The sequence below is a fragment of the Oncorhynchus nerka genome, linkage group LG26 (assembly GCF_034236695.1).
Source record: "Oncorhynchus nerka isolate Pitt River linkage group LG26, Oner_Uvic_2.0, whole genome shotgun sequence".
In the NCBI taxonomy this organism is placed as follows: Eukaryota; Metazoa; Chordata; class Actinopteri; order Salmoniformes; family Salmonidae; genus Oncorhynchus; species Oncorhynchus nerka.
In genome coordinates, this window is record NC_088421.1 from 49,389,432 (window position 1) to 49,409,193 (window position 19,762).

The window sequence follows — 19,762 nt, forward strand, 5'->3', positions numbered from 1 at the left end:
GTCTCAGAGAGCATGCCGTATAACAACCTAGTTTAAATGACTGATTCGCAGGGATAAAATGTAGACCTTTGTGACCGACATACCTTTGCTCCTAGTCAATCATTCATGACGCGTATCAACATTTCCCCGAAGAAGTGACTGGCTACAGTAGCCTATTGACAGCTTTTCAGATGACACGCTAAGCTTCACTCTCCCGATATCTACTGCAGCCCTCATCCCCCACCCGTTCTGACAGTCACATTCTGTTAAAGGTCCCCAAGGCACACACATCCCTGGTCGCTCGTCTTTTCAGTTCGCTGCAACTAGAGTCTGGAACGAGCTGCAACAAACACTCAAACTGAACAGTTTTATCTCAATCTCTTCATTCAAAGACTCAATCATGGACACTCTTACTGACAGTTGTGGCTGCTTTGCGTGATGTATTGTTGTCTCTACATTCTTGCCCTTTGTGCTGTTGGCTGTGCTCAATAATGTGTGTACCTTGTTTTGTGCTGCTACCATGTTGCTGCCATGCTATGTTGTTGTATTAGGTCTCTATGCAGTGTTGTCTCTCTTGTCATGATGTGTGTTTTGTCATATATTTAATTTAATTTATTTTGAATCCCAGCTCCCATCCCCCGCAGAAGGCCTTTTGGGAGGCCGTCATTGTAAATAAGAATTTGTTCTTAACTGACTTGCCTAGTTAAATAAAGGTTAAATAAGTACAAATAAAATTCTGACGACATGGAACTCTATTCCACAGTACTACATAGAACTCTATTCCACAGAACTACATAGAGCCATGACTACATGGAACTCTATTCCACAGTACTACATAGAGCCATGACTACATGGAACTCTATTCCACAGTACTACATAGAACCATGACTACATGGAACTCTATTCCACAGTACTACATAGAGCCATGACTACATGGAACTCTATTCCACAGTACTACATAGAGCCATGACTACATGGAACTCTATTCCACAGTACTACATAGAGCCATGACTACATGGAACTCTATTCCACAGTACTACATAGAACCATGACTACATAGAACTCTATTCCACAGTACTACATAGAACCATGACTACATGGAACTCTATTCCACAGTACTACATAGAACCATGACTACATGGAACTCTATTCCACAGTACTACATAGAGCCATGACTACATGGAACTCTATTCCACAGTACTACATAGAGCCATGACTACATGGAACTCTATTCCACAGTACTACATAGAGCCATGACTACATGGAACTCTATTCCACAGTACTACATAGAGCCATGACTACATGGAACTCTATTCCACAGTACTACATAGACTGCCATGACTACATGGAACTCTATTCCACAGTACTACATAGAACCATGACTACATGGAACTCTATTCCACAGTACTACATAGAGCCATGACTACATGGAACTCTATTCCACAGAACTACATAGAGCCATGACTACATGGAACTCTATTCCACAGTACTACATAGAGCCATGACTACATGGAACTCTATTCCACAGTACTACATAGAGCCATGACTACATGGAACTCTATTCCACAGTACTACACAGCCATGACTACATGGAACTCTATTCCACAGAACTACATAGAGCCATGACTACATGGAACTCTATTCCACAGTACTACATAGAGCCATGACTACATGGAACTCTATTCCACAGTACTACATAGAGCCATGACTACATGGAACTCTATTCCACAGTACTACATAGAGCCATGACTACATGGAACTCTATTCCACAGTACTACATAGAACCATGACTACATGGAACTCTATTCCACAGTACTACATAGAGCCATGACTACATGGAACTCTATTCCACAGTACTACATAGAGCCATGACTACATGGAACTCTATTCCACAGTACTACATAGAGCCATGACTACATGGAACTCTATTCCACAGAACTACATAGAGCCATGACTACATGGAACTCTATTCCACAGTACTACATAGAACCATGACTACATGGAACTCTATTCCACAGTACTACATAGAGCCATGACTACATGGAACTCTATTCCACAGTACTACATAGAGCCATGACTACATGGAACTCTATTCCACAGTACTACATAGAGCCATGACTACATGGAACTCTATTCCACAGTACTACATAGAGCCATGACTACATGGAACTCTATTCCACAGTACTACATAGAGCCATGACTACATGGAACTCTATTCCACAGTACTACATAGAGCCATGACTACATGGAACTCTATTCCACAGTACTACATAGAGCCATGACTACATGGAACTCTATTCCACACAGTACTACATAGAGCCATGACTACATGGAACTCTATTCCACAGTACTACATAGAGCCATGACTACATGGAACTCTATTCCACAGTACTACATAGAGCCATGACTACATGGAACTCTATTCCACAGTACTACATAGAGCCATGACTACATGGAACTCTATTCCACAGTACTACACACTGCCATGACTACATGGAACTCTATTCCACAGTACTACATAGAACCATGACTACATGGAACTCTATTCCACAGTACTACATAGAGCCATGACTACATGGAACTCTATTCCACAGTACTACATAGAGCCATGACTACATGGAACTCTATTCCACAGTACTACATAGAGCCATGACTACATGGAACTCTATTCCACAGTACTACATAGAGCCATGACTACATGGAACTCTATTCCACAGTACTACATAGAGCCATGACTACATGGAACTCTATTCCACAGTACTACATAGAGCCATGACTACATGGAACTCTATTCCACAGTACTACATAGAGCCATGACTACATGGAACTCTATTCCACAGTACTACATAGAGCCATGACTACATGGAACTCTATTCCACAGTACTACATAGAGCCATGACTACATGGAACTCTATTCCACAGTACTACATACTGCCATGACTACATGGAACTCTATTCCACAGAACTACATAGAGCCATGACTACATGGAACTCTATTCCACAGTACTACATAGAGCCATGACTACATGGAACTCTATTCCACAGTACTACATAGAGCCATGACTAAATGGAACTCTATTCCACAGTCTACATAGAGCCATGACTACATGGAACTCTATTCCACAGTACTACACACTGCCATGACTACATGGAACTCTATTCCACAGAACTACATAGAGCCATGACTACATGGAACTCTATTCCACAGTACTACATAGAGCCATGACTACATGGAACTCTATTCCACAGTATTACATAGAGCCATGACTAAATGGAACTCTATTCCACAGAACTACATAGAGCCATGACTACATGGAACTCTATTCCACAGTACTACATAGAGCCATGACTACATGGAACTCTATTCCACAGTACTACATAGAGCCATGACTACATGGAACTCTATTCCACAGTATTACATAGAGCCATGACTACATGGAACTCTATTCCACAGTATTACATAGAGCCATGACTACATGGAACTCTATTCCACAGTACTACATAGAGCCATGACTACATGGAACTCTATTCCACAGTACTACATAGAGCCATGACTACATGGAACTCTATTCCACAGTACTACATAGAGCCATGACTACATGGAACTCTATTCCACAGAACTACATAGAGCCATGACTACATGGACTATCACACAATACTACATGGAACTCTATTCCACAGAACTACATAGAGCCATGACTACATGGAACTCTATTCCACAGTACTACATAGAGCCATGACTACATGGAACTCTATTCCACAGTACTACATAGAGCCATGACTACATGGAACTCTATTCCACAGTACTACATAGAGCCATGACTACATGGAACTCTATTCCACAGTACTACATAGAGCCATGACTACATGGAACTCTATTCCACAGTACTACATAGAGCCATGACTACATGGAACTCTATTCCACAGTACTACATAGAGCCATGACTACATGGAACTCTATTCCACAGTACTACATAGAGCCATGACTACATGGAACTCTATTCCACAGTACTACATAGAGCCATGACTACATGGAACTCTATTCCACAGTATTACATAGAGCCATGACTACATGGAACTCTATTCCACAGTACTACATAGAGCCATGACTACATGGAACTCTATTCCACAGTACTACATAGAGCCATGACTACATGGAACTCTATTCCACAGTACTACATAGAGCCATGACTACATGGAACTCTATTCCACAGTACTACATAGAGCCATGACTACATGGAACTCTATTCCACAGTATTACATAGAGCCATGACTACATGGAACTCTATTCCACAGTATTACATAGAGCCATGACTAAATGGAACTCTATTCCACAGTACTACATAGAGCCATGACTACATGGAACTCTATTCCACAGTACTACATAGAGCCATGACTACATGGAACTCTATTCCACAGTACTACATAGAGCCATGACTACATGGAACTCTATTCCACAGTACTACATAGAGCCAGCTGACTACATGGAACTCTATTCCACAGTAGATAGAGCCATGACTTGAATGGAACTCTATTCCACAGAACTACATAGAGCCATGACTACATGGAACTCTATTCCACAGTACAACATAGAGCCATGACTACATGGAACTCTATTCCACAGTACTACATGGAGTAGCTCATGACTACATGGAACTCTATTCCCCACAGTAACATAGAGTCATGACTACATGGAACTGCTGGTCACAGTATTACATAGAGCCATGACTACCCCATGGAACTCTATTCCACAGTTAGAGCCATGACTACATGGAACACTATTCCAAGTACTACATAAGAGCCATGACTACATGGAACTCTATTCCATAGTACTACATAGAGCCATGACTACATGGAACTCTATTCCACAGTACTACATAGAGCCATGACTACATGGAACTCTATTCCACAGTACTGGGGATCCATCATAAACCCCAGGAAGAGTAGCTGCTGCCTTGGCAGGAACTAATGGGGATCCATAATAAATACAAATACACCAGAGGAATTGCCCATCAACTATAACTTAAGAGAGGAACACAGAGCTCCCTCTGCTGGTCACTCTGGGGTATGGCACTTTCATTTCTGTACAGAACACAAAGCTCCCCCTGCGGGTCACTCTGGGGTATGGCATTAGTTCATTTCTGTACAGTACACACAAAGCTCCCCCTGCAGGTCACTCTGGGGTATGGCATTAGTTCATTTCTGTACAGAACACACAGAGCTCCCCCTGCAGGTCACTCTGGGGTATGGCATTAGTTCATTTCTGTACAGAACACACAGAGGTCCCCCTGCAGGTCACTCTGGGGTATGGCATTAGTTCATTTCTGTACAGAACACACAGAGCTCCCCCTGCAGGTCACTCTGGGGTATGGCATTAGTTCATTTCTGTACAGAACACACAGAGCTCCCCCTGCAGGTCACTCTGGGGTATGGCATTAGTTCATTTCTGTACAGAACACAAACCCCCTGCAGGTCACTCTGGGGTATGGCATTAGTTCATTTCTGTACAGAACACACAGAGCTCCCCCTGCATTTGTCACTCTGGGGTATGGCATTGGTTAATTTCTGTACAGAACACACAACTCCCCCTGCAGGTCACTCTGGTTTGCATTGGTTCATTTCTAGTTCATTTCCAATAGAATCAAACACTTCCATGGTCAACAGGATGTTATCATTCATTTTTTTTGGGTTTTGATATGTATGTCTCCAACTTCCTCACTCATCAATATTCATGGTTCATTCAGGATGATCTGTAACCACGGTAACATCCACATAACCATGGTAACATCCATGTTTAGAAACATTCCATTCGTATTTATAGGATTTACAAGCTTGATGTAGTCATTGGGTGCTATTTGTCCCAATACTTCCCGTCCCCTAAAATTGGGGGGGGGGGGGGGGGCTATTTACAACAAGCGCTGTCATTTCTAAATGGTTCACCTGATATGGATGAAAATGCACTCAAATTAAAGCTGACAGTCTGCACTTTAATCTCATAGTCTTTGTAGCATTTCAAATCCAAAAGTGTTGGGAGTACAGAGCCAGAACAACAACAAAACGTGTCACTGTCCCAATACTTCTGGAGCTCACTGTATATATTGATGGATAAGACTTATGACTGAGGAGCTTAATTAAACTGTCTTACCGGATCAGAACCCAAAACACAAGCTTGTTATCCTCCACTGTGGGTAAAGAATGTCATTTTAAACCTGAAAACACAGTTAAAACTATCATTCTGATCTCATAGATGGTCAGTCGTAGCTCCGTCTATGAACTTGTGCGTGGTTCCAATTCCTCAGCTGTTGACATGCATTTACATTTAAGTCGTTTAGCAGACGCTCTTATCCAGAGCGACTTACAAATTGGTGCGTTCACCTTAAGACATCCAGTGGAACAGCCACTTTACAATAGTGCATCTAAATCTTTTAAGGGGGGGGGTGAGAAGGATTACTTTATCCTATCCTAGGTATTCCTGAAAGAGGTGGGGTTTCAGGTGTCTCCGGAAGGTGGTGATTGACTCCGCTGTCCTGGCGTCGTGAGGGAGTTTGTTCCACCATTGGGGGGCCAGAGCAGCGAACAGTTTTGACTGGGCTGAGCGGGAACTGTACTTCCTCAGTGGTAGGGAGGCGAGCAGGCCAGAGGTGGATGAACGTTGACATGAAAAAGAGGCCGGGTGGAGGCTTGGTTGTTGTTTCAATCCCAGAATGCACCTTTAAGACGGTATGAATCAAAGTTCACAAATTATAATAAAGACATTTTTCTGTTGTTGAAATAAAACAATAACTTGTATTTTATTTAGTCATTTTGAATCAAAAGATGAGTGTATAATTGTGAAATAAACAGTGTCGTGGTCTTGTATCAATATACACACATTATTGACACTATATGTCTGCTTATGAAGCTCTTATAAACATTATTAGGTAGTTTATTTTATTAAATATATGAACTTAGAAATACTGATTGATAAACAGTTTATTTACTCAAATGTTAACAAGCTATTTAATAATGTCTTATAAGTTATAAACAGACATTAACGTAGTGTCCCATTGGACTCTGGTCCCTATATAGTGCACTATTTTAGACCAGGGTCCATTGGGCTCTAGACCAGGGTCCATAGGGCTCTAGACCAGGGTCCATAGGGCTCTAGACCAGGGTCCATAGGGCTCTAGACCAGGGTCCACAGGGCTCTAGACCAGGGTCCATTGGGCTCTAGACCAGGGTCCATAGGGCTCTAGACCAGGGTCCATAGGGCTCTAGACCAGGGTCCATAGGGCTCTAGACCAGGGTCCATAGGGCTCTGGTTCAGGGTCCATAGGGCTCTAGACCAGGGTCCATAGGGCTCTAGACCAGGGTCCACAGGGCTCTAGACCAGGGTCCACAGGGCTCTAGACCAGGGTCCACAGGGCTCTAGACCAGGGTCCACAGGGGTCTAGACCAGGGTCCATAGGGCTCTAGACCAGGGTCCATAGGGCTCTGGACCAGGGTTCATAGGGCTCTAGACCAGGGTCCATAGGGCTCTAGACCAGGGTCCACAGGGCTCTAGACCAGGGTCCACAGGGCTCTAGACCAGGGTCCATAGGGCTCTGGTTCAGGGTCCATAGGGCTCTAGACCAGGGTCCATAGGGCTCTAGACCAGGGTCCACAGGGCTCTAGACCAGGGTCCACAGGGCTCTAGACCAGGGTCCACAGGGCTCTAGACCAGGGTCCATAGGGCTCTAGACCAGGGTCCACAGGGCTCTAGACCAGGGTCCATAGGGCTCTAGACCAGGGTCCATAGGGCTCTAGACCAGGGTCCATAGGGCTCTAGACCAGGGTCCACAGGGCTCTAGACCAGGGTCCACAGGGCTCTAGACCAGGGTCCATAGGGCTCTAGACCAGGGTCCACAGGGCTCTAGACCAGGGTCCATAGGGCTCTAGACCAGGGTCCATAGGGCTCTAGACCAGGGTCCATAGGGCTCTAGACCAGGGTCCACAGGGCTCTAGACCAGGGTCCATAGGGCTCTGGTTCAGGGTCCATAGGGCTCTAGACCAGGGTCCATAGGGCTCTAGACCAGGGTCCACAGGGCTCTAGACCAGGGTCCACAGGGCTCTAGACCAGGGTCCATAGGGCTCTAGACCAGGGTCCACAGGGCTCTAGACCAGGGTCCATAGGGCTCTAGACCAGGGTCCATAGGGCTCTAGACCAGGGTCCACAGGGCTCTAGACCAGGGTCCATAGGGCTCTGGTTCAGGGTCCATAGGGCTCTAGACCAGGGTCCATAGGGCTCTGGTCCAGGGTCCATAGGGCTCTGGTCCAGGGTCCATAGGGCTCTGGTCCAGGGTCCATAGGGCTCTGGTCTAAAGTAGTGCACTATATTGAGGATAGGATACCATTTGGGATGCATCCCAGGTCAGTGTTTTACCTGATCACTCATCCTTTACATTGGAATAAAACATTCAGATGTTATGGGACTGTCCCATTTTACCGGTTCACTTCAATCTAACAGCAAGTAAATGAGAATATAGTGAATATATATATATCACAACCCCTGGTCTGAGCTTAAACACATCTTATTTAACAAGTGAGTTTATTTACAGAGATCATTCCTAGTGTCTTTGTTCACTGCTGTCCAGCTGCCCTGATTGAAATGACTGCTATTAGTTCACTAAATAATCTATATATATTATCAATACCTTCTCAACACTGACCACAAGAGGCTCCGAAAACACTAGGTGAGAACTCCATGTCTCAGGTCTAGGAGCAGGTCTAAGATCAGAAAACTCCATGTCTCAGGTCAAGGAGCAGGTCTAAGATCAGAAAACTCCATGTCTCAGGTCTAGGAGCAGGTCTAAGATCAGAAAACTCCATGTCTCAGGTCAAGGAGCAGGTCTAAGATCAGAAAACTCCATGTCTCAGGTCAAGGAGCAGGTCTAGGAGCAGGTCTAAGATCAGAAAACTCCATGTCTCAGGTCAAGGAGCAGGTCAAGGAGCAGGTCTAGGAGCAGGTCAAGGAGCAGGTCAAGGAGCAGGTCTAGGAGCAGGTCTAAGATCAGAAAACTCCATGTCTCAGGTCAAGGAGCAGGTCTAAGATCAGAAAACTCCATGTCTCAGGTCTAGGAGCAGGTCTAAGATCAGAAAACTCCATGTCTCAGGTCTAGGAGCAGGTCTAGGAGCAGGTCTAGGAGCAGGTCTAGGAGCAGGTCAAGGAGCAGGTCAAGGAGCAGGTCTAGGAGAAGGTCTAGGACCAGGTCTAGGAGCAGGTCAAGGAGCAGGTCTAAGGAGCAGGTCTAAGATCAGAAAACTCCATGTCTCAGGTCTAGGAGCAGGTCTAGGAGCAGTTCTAGGAGAAGGTCTAAGGAGCAGGTCTAGGAGAAGGTCAAGGAGCAGGTCTAAGGAGCAGGTCTAGGAGCAGGTCTAGGAGCAGGTCTAGAAAAAGGTCTAGGAGAAGGTCTAAGGAGCAGGTCTAGGAGAAGGTCAAGGAGCAGGTCTAAGGAGCAGGTCTAGGAGCAGGTCTAGGAGCAGGTCTAGGAGAAGGTCTATGAGAAGGTCAAGGAGCAGGTCTAAGGAGCAGGTCTAGGAGCAGGTCTAGGAGAAGGTCTAAGGAGCAGGTCTAGGAGAAGGTCTAAGGAGCAGGTCTAGAAGAAGGTCAAGGAGCAGGTCTAAGGAGCAGGTCTAGGAGCAGGTCTAGGAGAAGGTCTAGGAGAAGGTCTAAGGAGCAGGTCTAGGAGAAGGTCAAGGAGCAGGTCTAAGGAGCAGGTCTAGGAGCAGGTCTAGGAGCAAGTCTAGGAGCAGGTCTAGGAGAAGGTCTAAGGAGCAGGTCTAGGAGAAGGTCAAGGAGCAGGTCTAAGGAGCAGGTCTAGGAGCAGGTCTAGGAGCAGGTCTAGGAGAAGGTCTATGAGAAGGTCAAGGAGCAGGTCTAAGGAGCAGGTCTAGGAGCAGGTCTAGGAGAAGGTCTAAGGAGCAGGTCTAGGAGAAGGTCTAAGGAGCAGGTCTAGGAGAAGGTCAAGGAGCAGGTCTAAGGAGCAGGTCTAGGAGCAGGTCTAGGAGCAGGTCTAGGAGAAGGTCTAGGAGAAGGTCTAAGGAGCAGGTCTAGGAGAAGGTCAAGGAGCAGGTCTAGGAGCAGGTCTAAGGAGCAGGTCTAGGAGCAGGTCAGCTCCTCAGAGGGTTAGACAGGCACCGCTGTCACTTTCCACAACTCCTGAAAAAGAGAAAGTCTAACATTGGAATTGGAGTTGATGACAACGCAATATATAAAAGACTGTAAATACCCAACTTGAAGCAACCACATATTTAGCCCTGGAGCACGTTCTGATTGGCCAGTGAGGGGGTCATGCCTCAACACACCTACAACACGTTCTGATTGGCCAGTGAGGGGGTCATGCCTCAACACACCTACAACACGTTCTGATTGGCCAGTGAGGGGGTCATGCCTCAACACACCTACAACACGTTCTGATTGGCCAGTGAGGGGTCATGCCTCAACACACCTACAACACGTTCTGATTGGCCGGTGAGGGGTCATGCCTCAACACACCTACAACACGTTCTGATTGGCCAGTGAGGGGTCATGCCTCAACACACCTACAACACGTTCTGATTGGCCAGTGAGGGGGTCATGCCTCAACACACCTACAACACATTCTGATTGGCCAGTGAGGGGGTCATGCCTCAACACACCTACAACACGTTCTGATTGGCCAGTGAGGGGGTCATGCCTCAACACACCTACAACACGTTCTGATTGGCCAGTGAGGGGGTCATGCCTCAACACACCTACAACACGTTCTGATTGGCCAGTGAGGGGGTCATGCCTCAACACACCTACAACACGTTCTGATTGGCCAGTGAGGGGTCATGCCTCAACACACCTACAACACGTTCTGATTGGCCAGTGAGGGGTCATGCCTCAACACACCTACAACACGCTCTGATTGGCCAGTGAGGGGTCATGCCTCAACACACCTACAACACGTTCTGATTGGCCAGTGAGGGGTCATGCCTCAACACACCTACAACACGTTCTGATTGGCCAGTGAGGGGTCATGCCTCAACACACCTACAACACGTTCTGATTGGCCAGTGAGGGGGTCATGCCTCAACACACCTACAACACGTTCTGATTGGCCAGTGAGGGGGTCATGCCTCAACACACCTACAACACGTTCTGATTGGCCAGTGAGGGGGTCATGCCTCAACACACCTACAACACGTTCTGATTGGCCAGTGAGGGGGTCATGCCTCAACACACCTACAACACGTTCTGATTGGCCAGTGAGGGGGTCATGCCTCAACACACCTACAACACGTTCTGATTGGCCAGTGAGGGGGTCATGCCTCAACACACCTACAACATGTTCTGATTGGCCAGTGAGGGGGTCGTGCCTCAACACACCTACAACACGTTCTGATTGGCCTACAACTTATTCATTAAAACCCAGCCCTTTCGCGCCACCGCCTGGTCTTGCGCTCATAATTCCGGCTGTTGAAAATAGCCAGAATATTTCCACGCTGGACCTATAGTGTTTCCCCCAGCGCTAAGATGTACCATTGTGTTAGCTGAGTATATTTACCATTGTGATAGCTGAGTATATTTACCATTGTGATAGCTGAGTATATTTACCATTGTGATAGCTGAGTATATTTACCTTTGTGATAGCTGAGTATATGTACCATTGTGATAGCTGGGGATATTTACCATTGTGATAGCTGAGGATATTTACCATTGTGATAGCTGAGGATATTTACCATTGTGATAGCTGAGTATATTTACCATTGTGATAGCTGGGGATATTTACCATTGTGATAGCTGAGTATATTTACCTTTGTGATAGCTGAGTATATTTACCATTGTGATAGCTGAGTATATTTACCATTGTGATAGCTGAGTATATTTACCTTTGTGATAGCTGGGGATATTTACCATTGTGATAGCTGAGTATATTTACCTTTGTGATAGCTGAGTATATTTACCATTGTGATAGCTGAGTATATTTACCATTGTGATAGCTGAGTATAATTACCATTGTGTTAGCTGAGTATATTTACCATTGTGATAGCTGAGTATATTTACCATTGTGATAGCTGAGGATATAGTACTAGAAACATACTGTTGGATAGGGGTTTAGGATATAGTACTAGAAACATACTGTTGGGTTTAGGATATAGTACTAGAAACATACTGTTGGGTTTAGGATATAGTACTAGAAACATACTGTTGGGTTTAGGATATAGTACTAGAAACATACTGTTGGGTTTAGGATATAGTACTAGAAACATACTGTTGGATAGGGGTTTAGGATATAGTACTAGAAACATTCTGTTGGGTTTAGGATATAGTACTAGAAACATACTGTTGGATAGGGGTTTAGGATATAGTACTAGAAACATACTGTTGGGTTTAGGATATAGTACTAGAAACATACTGTTGGATAGGGGTTTAGGATATAGTACTAGAAACATACTGTTGGGTTTAGGATATAGTACTAGAAACATTCTGTTGGGTTTAGGATATAGTACTAGAAACATACTGTTGGGTAAGGGTTTAGGATATAGTACTAGAAACATACTGTGGATAGGGGTTTAGGATATAGTACTAGAAACATACTGTTGGATAGGGGTTTAGGATATAGTACTAGAAAAATACTGTTGGGTTTAGGATATAGTACTAGAAACATACTGTTGGATAGGGGTTTAGGATATAGTACTAGAAACATACTGTTGGGTTTAGGATATAGTACTAGAAACATACTGTTGGGTAGGGGTTTAGGATATAGTACTAGAAACATACTGTGGATAGGTGTTTAGGATATAGTACTAGAAACATACTGTTGGATAGGGGTTTAGGATATAGTACTAGAAACATACTGTTGGGTTTAGGATATAGTACTAGAAACATACTGTTGGGTTTAGGATATAGTACTAGAAACATACTGTTGGGTTTAGGATATAGTACTAGAAACATTCTGTTGAGTTTAGGATATAGTACTAGAAACATACTGTTGGGTTTAGGATATAGTACTAGAAACATTCTGTTGGGTTTAGGATATAGTACTAGAAACATACTGTTGGGTTTAGGATATAGTACTAGAAACATACTGTTGGATAGGGGTTTAGGATATAGTACTAGAAACATACTGTTGGGTTTAGGATATAGTACTAGAAACATACTGTTGGATAGTTTAGGTACTAGAAACATACTGTTGGAGGATATAGTACTAGAAACATACTGTTGGATAGGGGTTTAGGATATAGTACTAGAAACATACTGTTGGCTTTAGGATATAGTACTATAAACATACTGTTGGGTTTAGGATATAGTACTAGAAACATTCTGTTGGGTTTAGGATATAGTACTAGAAACATACTGTTGGGTTTAGGATATAGTACTAGAAACATTCTGTTGGGTTTAGGATATAGTACTAGAAACATACTGTTGGATAGGGGTTTGGATATAGTACTATAAACATACTATTGGCTTTAGGATATAGTACTAAAAACATACCGTTGGATAGGGGTTTAGGATATAGTACTAGAAACATACTGTTGGGTTTAGGATATAGTACTAGAAACATACTGTTGGATAGGGGTTTAGGATATAGTACTAGAAACATACTGTTGGGTTTAGGATATAGTACTAGAAACATACTGTTGGGTTTAGGATATAGTACTAGAAACATACTGTTGGGGGTTTTCTAGGTTCAGTAAAGTGTGTGAAACTGTCTGTCTCTCACCAGTTGCTCTATGCGCTCATACAGCAGGCACTGTGGGAAAGAGGGTGTGACCTGCTCCACTGTGAAGCAGGTCCGTCCGTCCCTCAGCTCCTGCATCTCACACAGACAGCGGCGGAAATGTTCGTAGGCCTCGCAGGATATGTCCATGTGTCTCAGAGTGAAGTTCAGCCTGGGGAAGGAACACACACACACACACACACACACACACACACACACACACACACACACACACACACACACACACACACACACACACACTGTAATTACAAGATGTGGCACATGAGCTGGATTTATTTTTTTACATTTAGCATCAATCTATATATAAAAGAACCTGATGGTCACTCTGACAGAGCTCCAGAGTTCCTCTGTGGAGATGGCAGAACTTTCCAGAAGAACAACAACCTATGCAGCACTCCACCAATCAGGCCTTTATGGTAGAGTGGTCAGACAGAAGCCACTCCTCAGGAAAAGGCACATGACAGCCCGCTAGGAGTTTGTCAAGAGGCACCTAAAGACTTTCAGACCATGAGAAACAAGATTCTTTGGTCTGATGAAGCCAAGATTGAACTCTTTGGCCTGAATGCGAAGCGTCATGTCTGGAGGAAACCTGGCACCATCCCAACGGTGAAGCATGGTGGTGGCAGCATCATGCTGTGGGGATGTTTTTCAGCAGCAGGGACTGGGACACTAGTCAGGATCGAGGGAAAGATGAACGGAGCAAAGTACAGAGAGATCCTTGATGAAAACCTGCTCCAGAGTGTTCAGAACCTCAGACTGGGGCGAAGGTCCAACAGGACAACGACCCTAAGAACACATGTTACCTCTTCTCTATAGACAGGTATGTAGTACAGGTATGTTACCTCTTCTCTATAGACAGGTATGTAGTACAGGTATGTTACCTCTTCTCTATAGACAGGTATGTAGTACAGGTATGTTACCTCTTCTCTATAGACAGGTATGTAGTAGTACAGGTATGTTACCTCTTCTCTATAGACAGGTATGTAGTACAGGTATGTTACCTCTTCTCTATAGACAGGTATGTAGTACAGGTATGTTACCTCTTCTCTATAGACAGGTATGTAGTACAGGTATGTTACCTCTTCTCTATAGACAGGTATGTAGTACAGGTATGTTACCTTTCTCTATAGACAGGTATGTAGTCTTGTTACCTCTTCTCTATAGACAGGTATGTAGTACAGGTATGTTACCTCTTCTCTATAGACAGGTATGTAGACCTGACTGCCCTTAACCAACACAAAAACATCCTATGGCGTTCTGCATTAGCATCGAACAGCCCCCGTGATATGCAGCTGTTCAGGGAAGCTAGAAACCGTTATACACAGGCAGTTAGAAAAGCCAAGGCTAGCTTTTTCAAGCAGAAATTTGCTTCCTGCAACACTAACTCAAAAAAGTTCTGGGACACTGTAAAGTCCATGGAGAATAAGAACACCTCCTCCCAGCTGCCCACTGCACTGAAGATAGGAAACACTGTCACCACTGATAAATCCACCATAATTGAGAATTTCAATAAGCATTTTTCTACGGCTGGCCATGCTTTCCACCTGGCTACTCCTACCCCGGTCAACAGCACTGCACCCCAACAGCAACTCGCCCAAGCATTCCCCATTTCTCCTTCTCCCAAATCGATTCAGCTGATGTTCTGAAAGAGCTGAAAAATCTGGACCCCTACAAATCAGCCGGGCTAGACAATCTGGACCCTTTCTTTCTAAAATTATCTGCCGAAATTGTTGCCACCCCTATTACTAGCCTGTTCAACCTCTCTTTCGTGTCGTCTGAGATTCCCAAAGATTGGAAAGCAGCTGCGGTCATCCCCTCTTCAAAGGGGGGACACTCTTGACCCAAACTGCTACAGACCTATATCTATCCTACCATGCCTTTCTAAGGTCTTCGAAAGCCAAGTCAACAAACAGATTACCGACCATTTCGAATCTCACCATACCTTCTCTGCTATGCAATCTGGTTTCAGAGCTGGTCATGGGTGCACCTCAGCCACGCTCAAGGTCCTAAACGACATCTTAACCGCCATCGATAAGAAACATTACTGTGCAGCCGTATTCATTGATCTGGCCAAGGCTTTCGACTCTGTCAATCACCACATCCTCATCGGCAGACTCGACAGCCTTGGTTTCTCAAATGATTGCCTCGCCTGGTTCACCAACTACTTCTCTGATAGAGTTCAGTGTGTCAAATCGGAGGGTCTGCTGTCCGGACCTCTGGCAGTCTCTATGGGGGTGCCACAGGGTTCAATTCTTGGACCGACTCTCTTCTCTGTATACATCAATGAGGTCGCTCTTGCTGCTGGTGAGTCTCTGATCCACCTCTACGCAGACGACACCATTCTGTATACTTCTGGCCCTTCTTTGGACACTGTGTTAACAACCCTCCAGGCAAGCTTCAATGCCATACAACTCTCCTTCCGTGGCCTCCAACTGCTCTTAAATACAAGTAAAACTAAATGCATGCTCTTCAACCGATCGTTACCTGCACCTGCCCGCCTGTCCAACATCACTACTCTGGACGGCTCTGACTTAGAATACGTGGACAACTACAAATACTTAGGTGTCTGGTTAGACTGTAAACTCTCCTTCCAGACCCATATCAAACATCTCCAATCCAAAGTTAAATCTAGAATTGGCTTCCTATTTCGCAACAAAGCATCCTTCACTCATGCTGCCAAACATACCCTTGTAAAACTGACCATCCTACCAATCCTCGACTTTGCCGATGTCATTTACAAAATAGCCTCCAATACCCTACTCAACAAATTGGATGCAGTCTATCACAGTGCAATCCGTTTTGTCACCAAAGCCCCATATACTACCCACCATTGCGACCTGTACGCTCTCGTTGGCTGGCCCTCGCTTCATACTCGTCGCCAAACCCACTGGCTCCATGTCATCTACAAGACCCTGCTAGGTAAAGTCCCCCCTTATCTCAGCTCGCTGGTCACCATAGCATCTCCCACCTGTAGCACACGCTCCAGCAGGTATATCTCTCTAGTCACCCCCAAAACCAATTCTTTCTTTGGCCGCCTCTCCTTCCAGTTCTCTGCTGCCAATGACTGGAACGAATTTCAAAAATCTCTGAAACTGGAAACACTTATCTCCCTCACTAGCTTTAAGCACCAACTGTCAGAGCATCTTACAGATTACTGCACCTGTACATAGCCCACCTATAATTTAGCCCAAACAACTACCTCTTTCCCAACTGTATTTAATTTATTTATTTATTTTGCTCCTTTGCACCCCATTATTTTTATTTCTACTTTGCACATTCTTCCATTGCAAAACTACCATTCCAGTGTTTTATTGTGCTATATTGTATTTACTTTGCCACCATGGCCTTTTTTGCCTTTACCTCCTTCTCACCTCATTTGCTCACATTGTATATAGACTTGTTTATACTGTATTATTGACTGTATGTTTGTTTTACTCCATGTGTAACTCTGTGTCGTTGTATCTGTCGAACTGCTTTGCTTTATCTTGGCCAGGTCGCAATTGTAAATGAGAACTTGTTCTCAACTTGCCTACCTGGTTAAATAAAGGTGAAATAAAAATAAATAAATAAATGTAGTACAGGTACGTTACCTCTTCTCTATAGACAGGTATGTAGTACAGGTATGTTACCTCTTCTCTATAGACAGGTATGTAGTACAGGTACGTTACCTCTTCTCTATAGACAGGTATGTAGTACAGGGGAGACGGAGGTTGTTACAGATTCTGTACAGAGTTCGGAACAGCGCGTCTGTCAGGTCGTCATCGTAGCACACTGGAACAAATGACAAATAAATATAGTTTATTACCATTAACATTCCACAGAGATCATTAACGTTCCACAGAAATCATTAACATTCCACAGAGATCATTAACATTCCACAGAGATCATTAACGTTCCACAGAGATCATTAACGTTCCACAGAGATAATTAACATTCCACAGAGATCATTAACATTCCACAGAGATCATTAACATTCCACAGAGATCATTAACATTCCACAGAGATCATTAACGTTCCACAGAGATCATTAACGTTCCACAGAAATCATTAACGTTCCACAGAGATCATTAACATTCCACAGAGATCATTAACATCCTCCACAGAGATCATTAACATTCCACAGAGATCATTAACATTCCAAGGAGATCATTAACATTCCACAGAGATCATTAACATTCCACAGAGATCATTAACATTCCAAGGAGATCATTAACATTCCACAGAGATCATTAACATTCCACAGAGATCATTAACATTCCACAGAGATCATTAACATTCCACAGAGATCATTAACATTCTATCTGTGTTCTGTACCTGTAGTCTGCTCTGAGTGAATTAGCAGGGAGATCATTAACATTCCACCGGATAACATAAAAATAACACCTGATCCCACCGGTTAAACACCTGATCCCACCGGTTAAAAACCTGATCCCACCGGTTAAACACCTGATCCCACCGGTTAAACACCTGATCCCACCGGTTAAACACCTGATCCTACAGGTTAAACACCTGATCCCACCGGTTAAACACCTGATCCTACCGGTTAAACACCTGATCCTACCGGATAAACACCTGATCCTACCGGTTAAACACCTGATCCCACCGGTTAAACACCTGATCCTACCGGTTAACACCTGATCCTACCGGTTAGACACCTTCCTACCGTTAAACACCTGAACCTACCGTCACCTGATCCTACCGGTTAAACACCTGATCCTACCGGATAAACACCTGATCCCACCGGTTAAACACCTGATCCCACCGGTTAAACACCTGATCCCACGGGATAAACACCTGATCCTACCGGATAAACACCTGATCCTACCGGTTAAACACCTGATCCTACCGGTTAGACACCTGATCCTACAGGTTAAACACCTGATCCTACCGGTTAAACACCTGATCCCACCAGTTAAACACCTGATCCCACCAGTTAAACACCTGATCCTACCGGTTAAACACCTGATCCTACCGGTTAAACACCTGATCCCACCGGTTAAACACCTGATCCTACCGGTTAAACACCTGATCCTACCGGTTAACACTTGATCCCACCGGTTAAACACCTGATCCTACCGGTTAACACCTGATCCCACCGGTTAAACACCTGATCCCACCGGTTAAACACCTGATCCCACCGGTTAACACCTGATCCTACAGGTTTAATACCTGATCCCACCGGTTAAACACCTGATCCTACCGGTTAAACACCTGATCCTACCGGTTAAACACCTGATCCTACAGGTTTAATACCTGATCCCACTGGTTAAACACCTGATCCTACCGGTTAAACACCTGATCCCACCGGTTAAAAACCTGATCCTACCGGTTAAACACCTGATCCTACCGGTTAAACACCTGATCCCACCGGTTAAACACCTGATCCTACCGGTTAAACACCTGATCCCAACAACACCTGATCCTACCGGTTAAACACCTGATCCCACCGGTTAAACACCTGATCCCACCGGTTAAACACCTGATCCTACCGGTTAAACACCTGATCCTACCGCTTAGACACCTGATCCTACCGGTTAAACACCTGATCCTACCGGTTAAACACCTGATCCTACCGCTTAGACACCTGATCCTACCGGTTAAACACCTGATCCTACCGGTTAGACACCTGATCCTACAGGTTAAACACCTGATCCTACCGGTTAAACACCTGATCCTACCGTTTAAACACCTGATCCTACCGGTTAACACTTGATCCCACAGGTTAAACACCTGATCCCACCGGTTAAACACCTGATCCCACCGGTTAAACACCTGATCCCACCGGTTAAACACCTGATCCCACCGGTTAAACACCTGATCCTACCGGTTAAACACCTGATCCTACCGGTTAAACACCTGATCCCACCGGTTAAACACCTGATCCTACCGGTTAAACACCTGATCCTACCGGTTAAACACCTGATCCTACAGGTTTAATACCTGATCCCACTGGTTAAACACCTGATCCTACCGGTTAAACACCTGATCCCACCGGTTAAAAACCTGATCCTACCGGTTAAACACCTGATCCTACCGGTTAAACACCTGATCCCACC

At 44.6% G+C, this 19,762-nt stretch overlaps 2 protein-coding genes across 2 annotated transcripts in view; both read right to left on the reverse strand.

Annotated features, from left to right (window-relative positions):
- Positions 1-66, reverse strand: part of LOC135564910 (4-aminobutyrate aminotransferase, mitochondrial-like) — a 73,162-nt gene extending 73,096 nt beyond the window's left edge. The window contains exon 1 of the mRNA XM_065010996.1: positions 1-66. This exon is cut by the window's left edge and continues 431 nt beyond it. The gene's annotated coding sequence lies outside the window, so the exon portion shown is untranslated.
- Positions 67-8,853: 8,787 nt separating this feature from the next.
- Positions 8,854-19,762, reverse strand: part of LOC115120907 (methyltransferase 22, Kin17 lysine) — a 51,163-nt gene continuing 40,254 nt past the window's right edge. The window contains exons 9-11 of the mRNA XM_065010997.1: positions 17,375-17,477; positions 13,689-13,857; positions 8,854-10,156 (exon numbers count right to left, since the gene is read on the reverse strand). Of these exons, the coding sequence (XP_064867069.1) occupies positions 10,124-10,156; positions 13,689-13,857; positions 17,375-17,477 (305 nt within the window). The 3' untranslated portion in view covers positions 8,854-10,123. The remainder of the gene's footprint in view (positions 10,157-13,688; positions 13,858-17,374; positions 17,478-19,762) is intronic.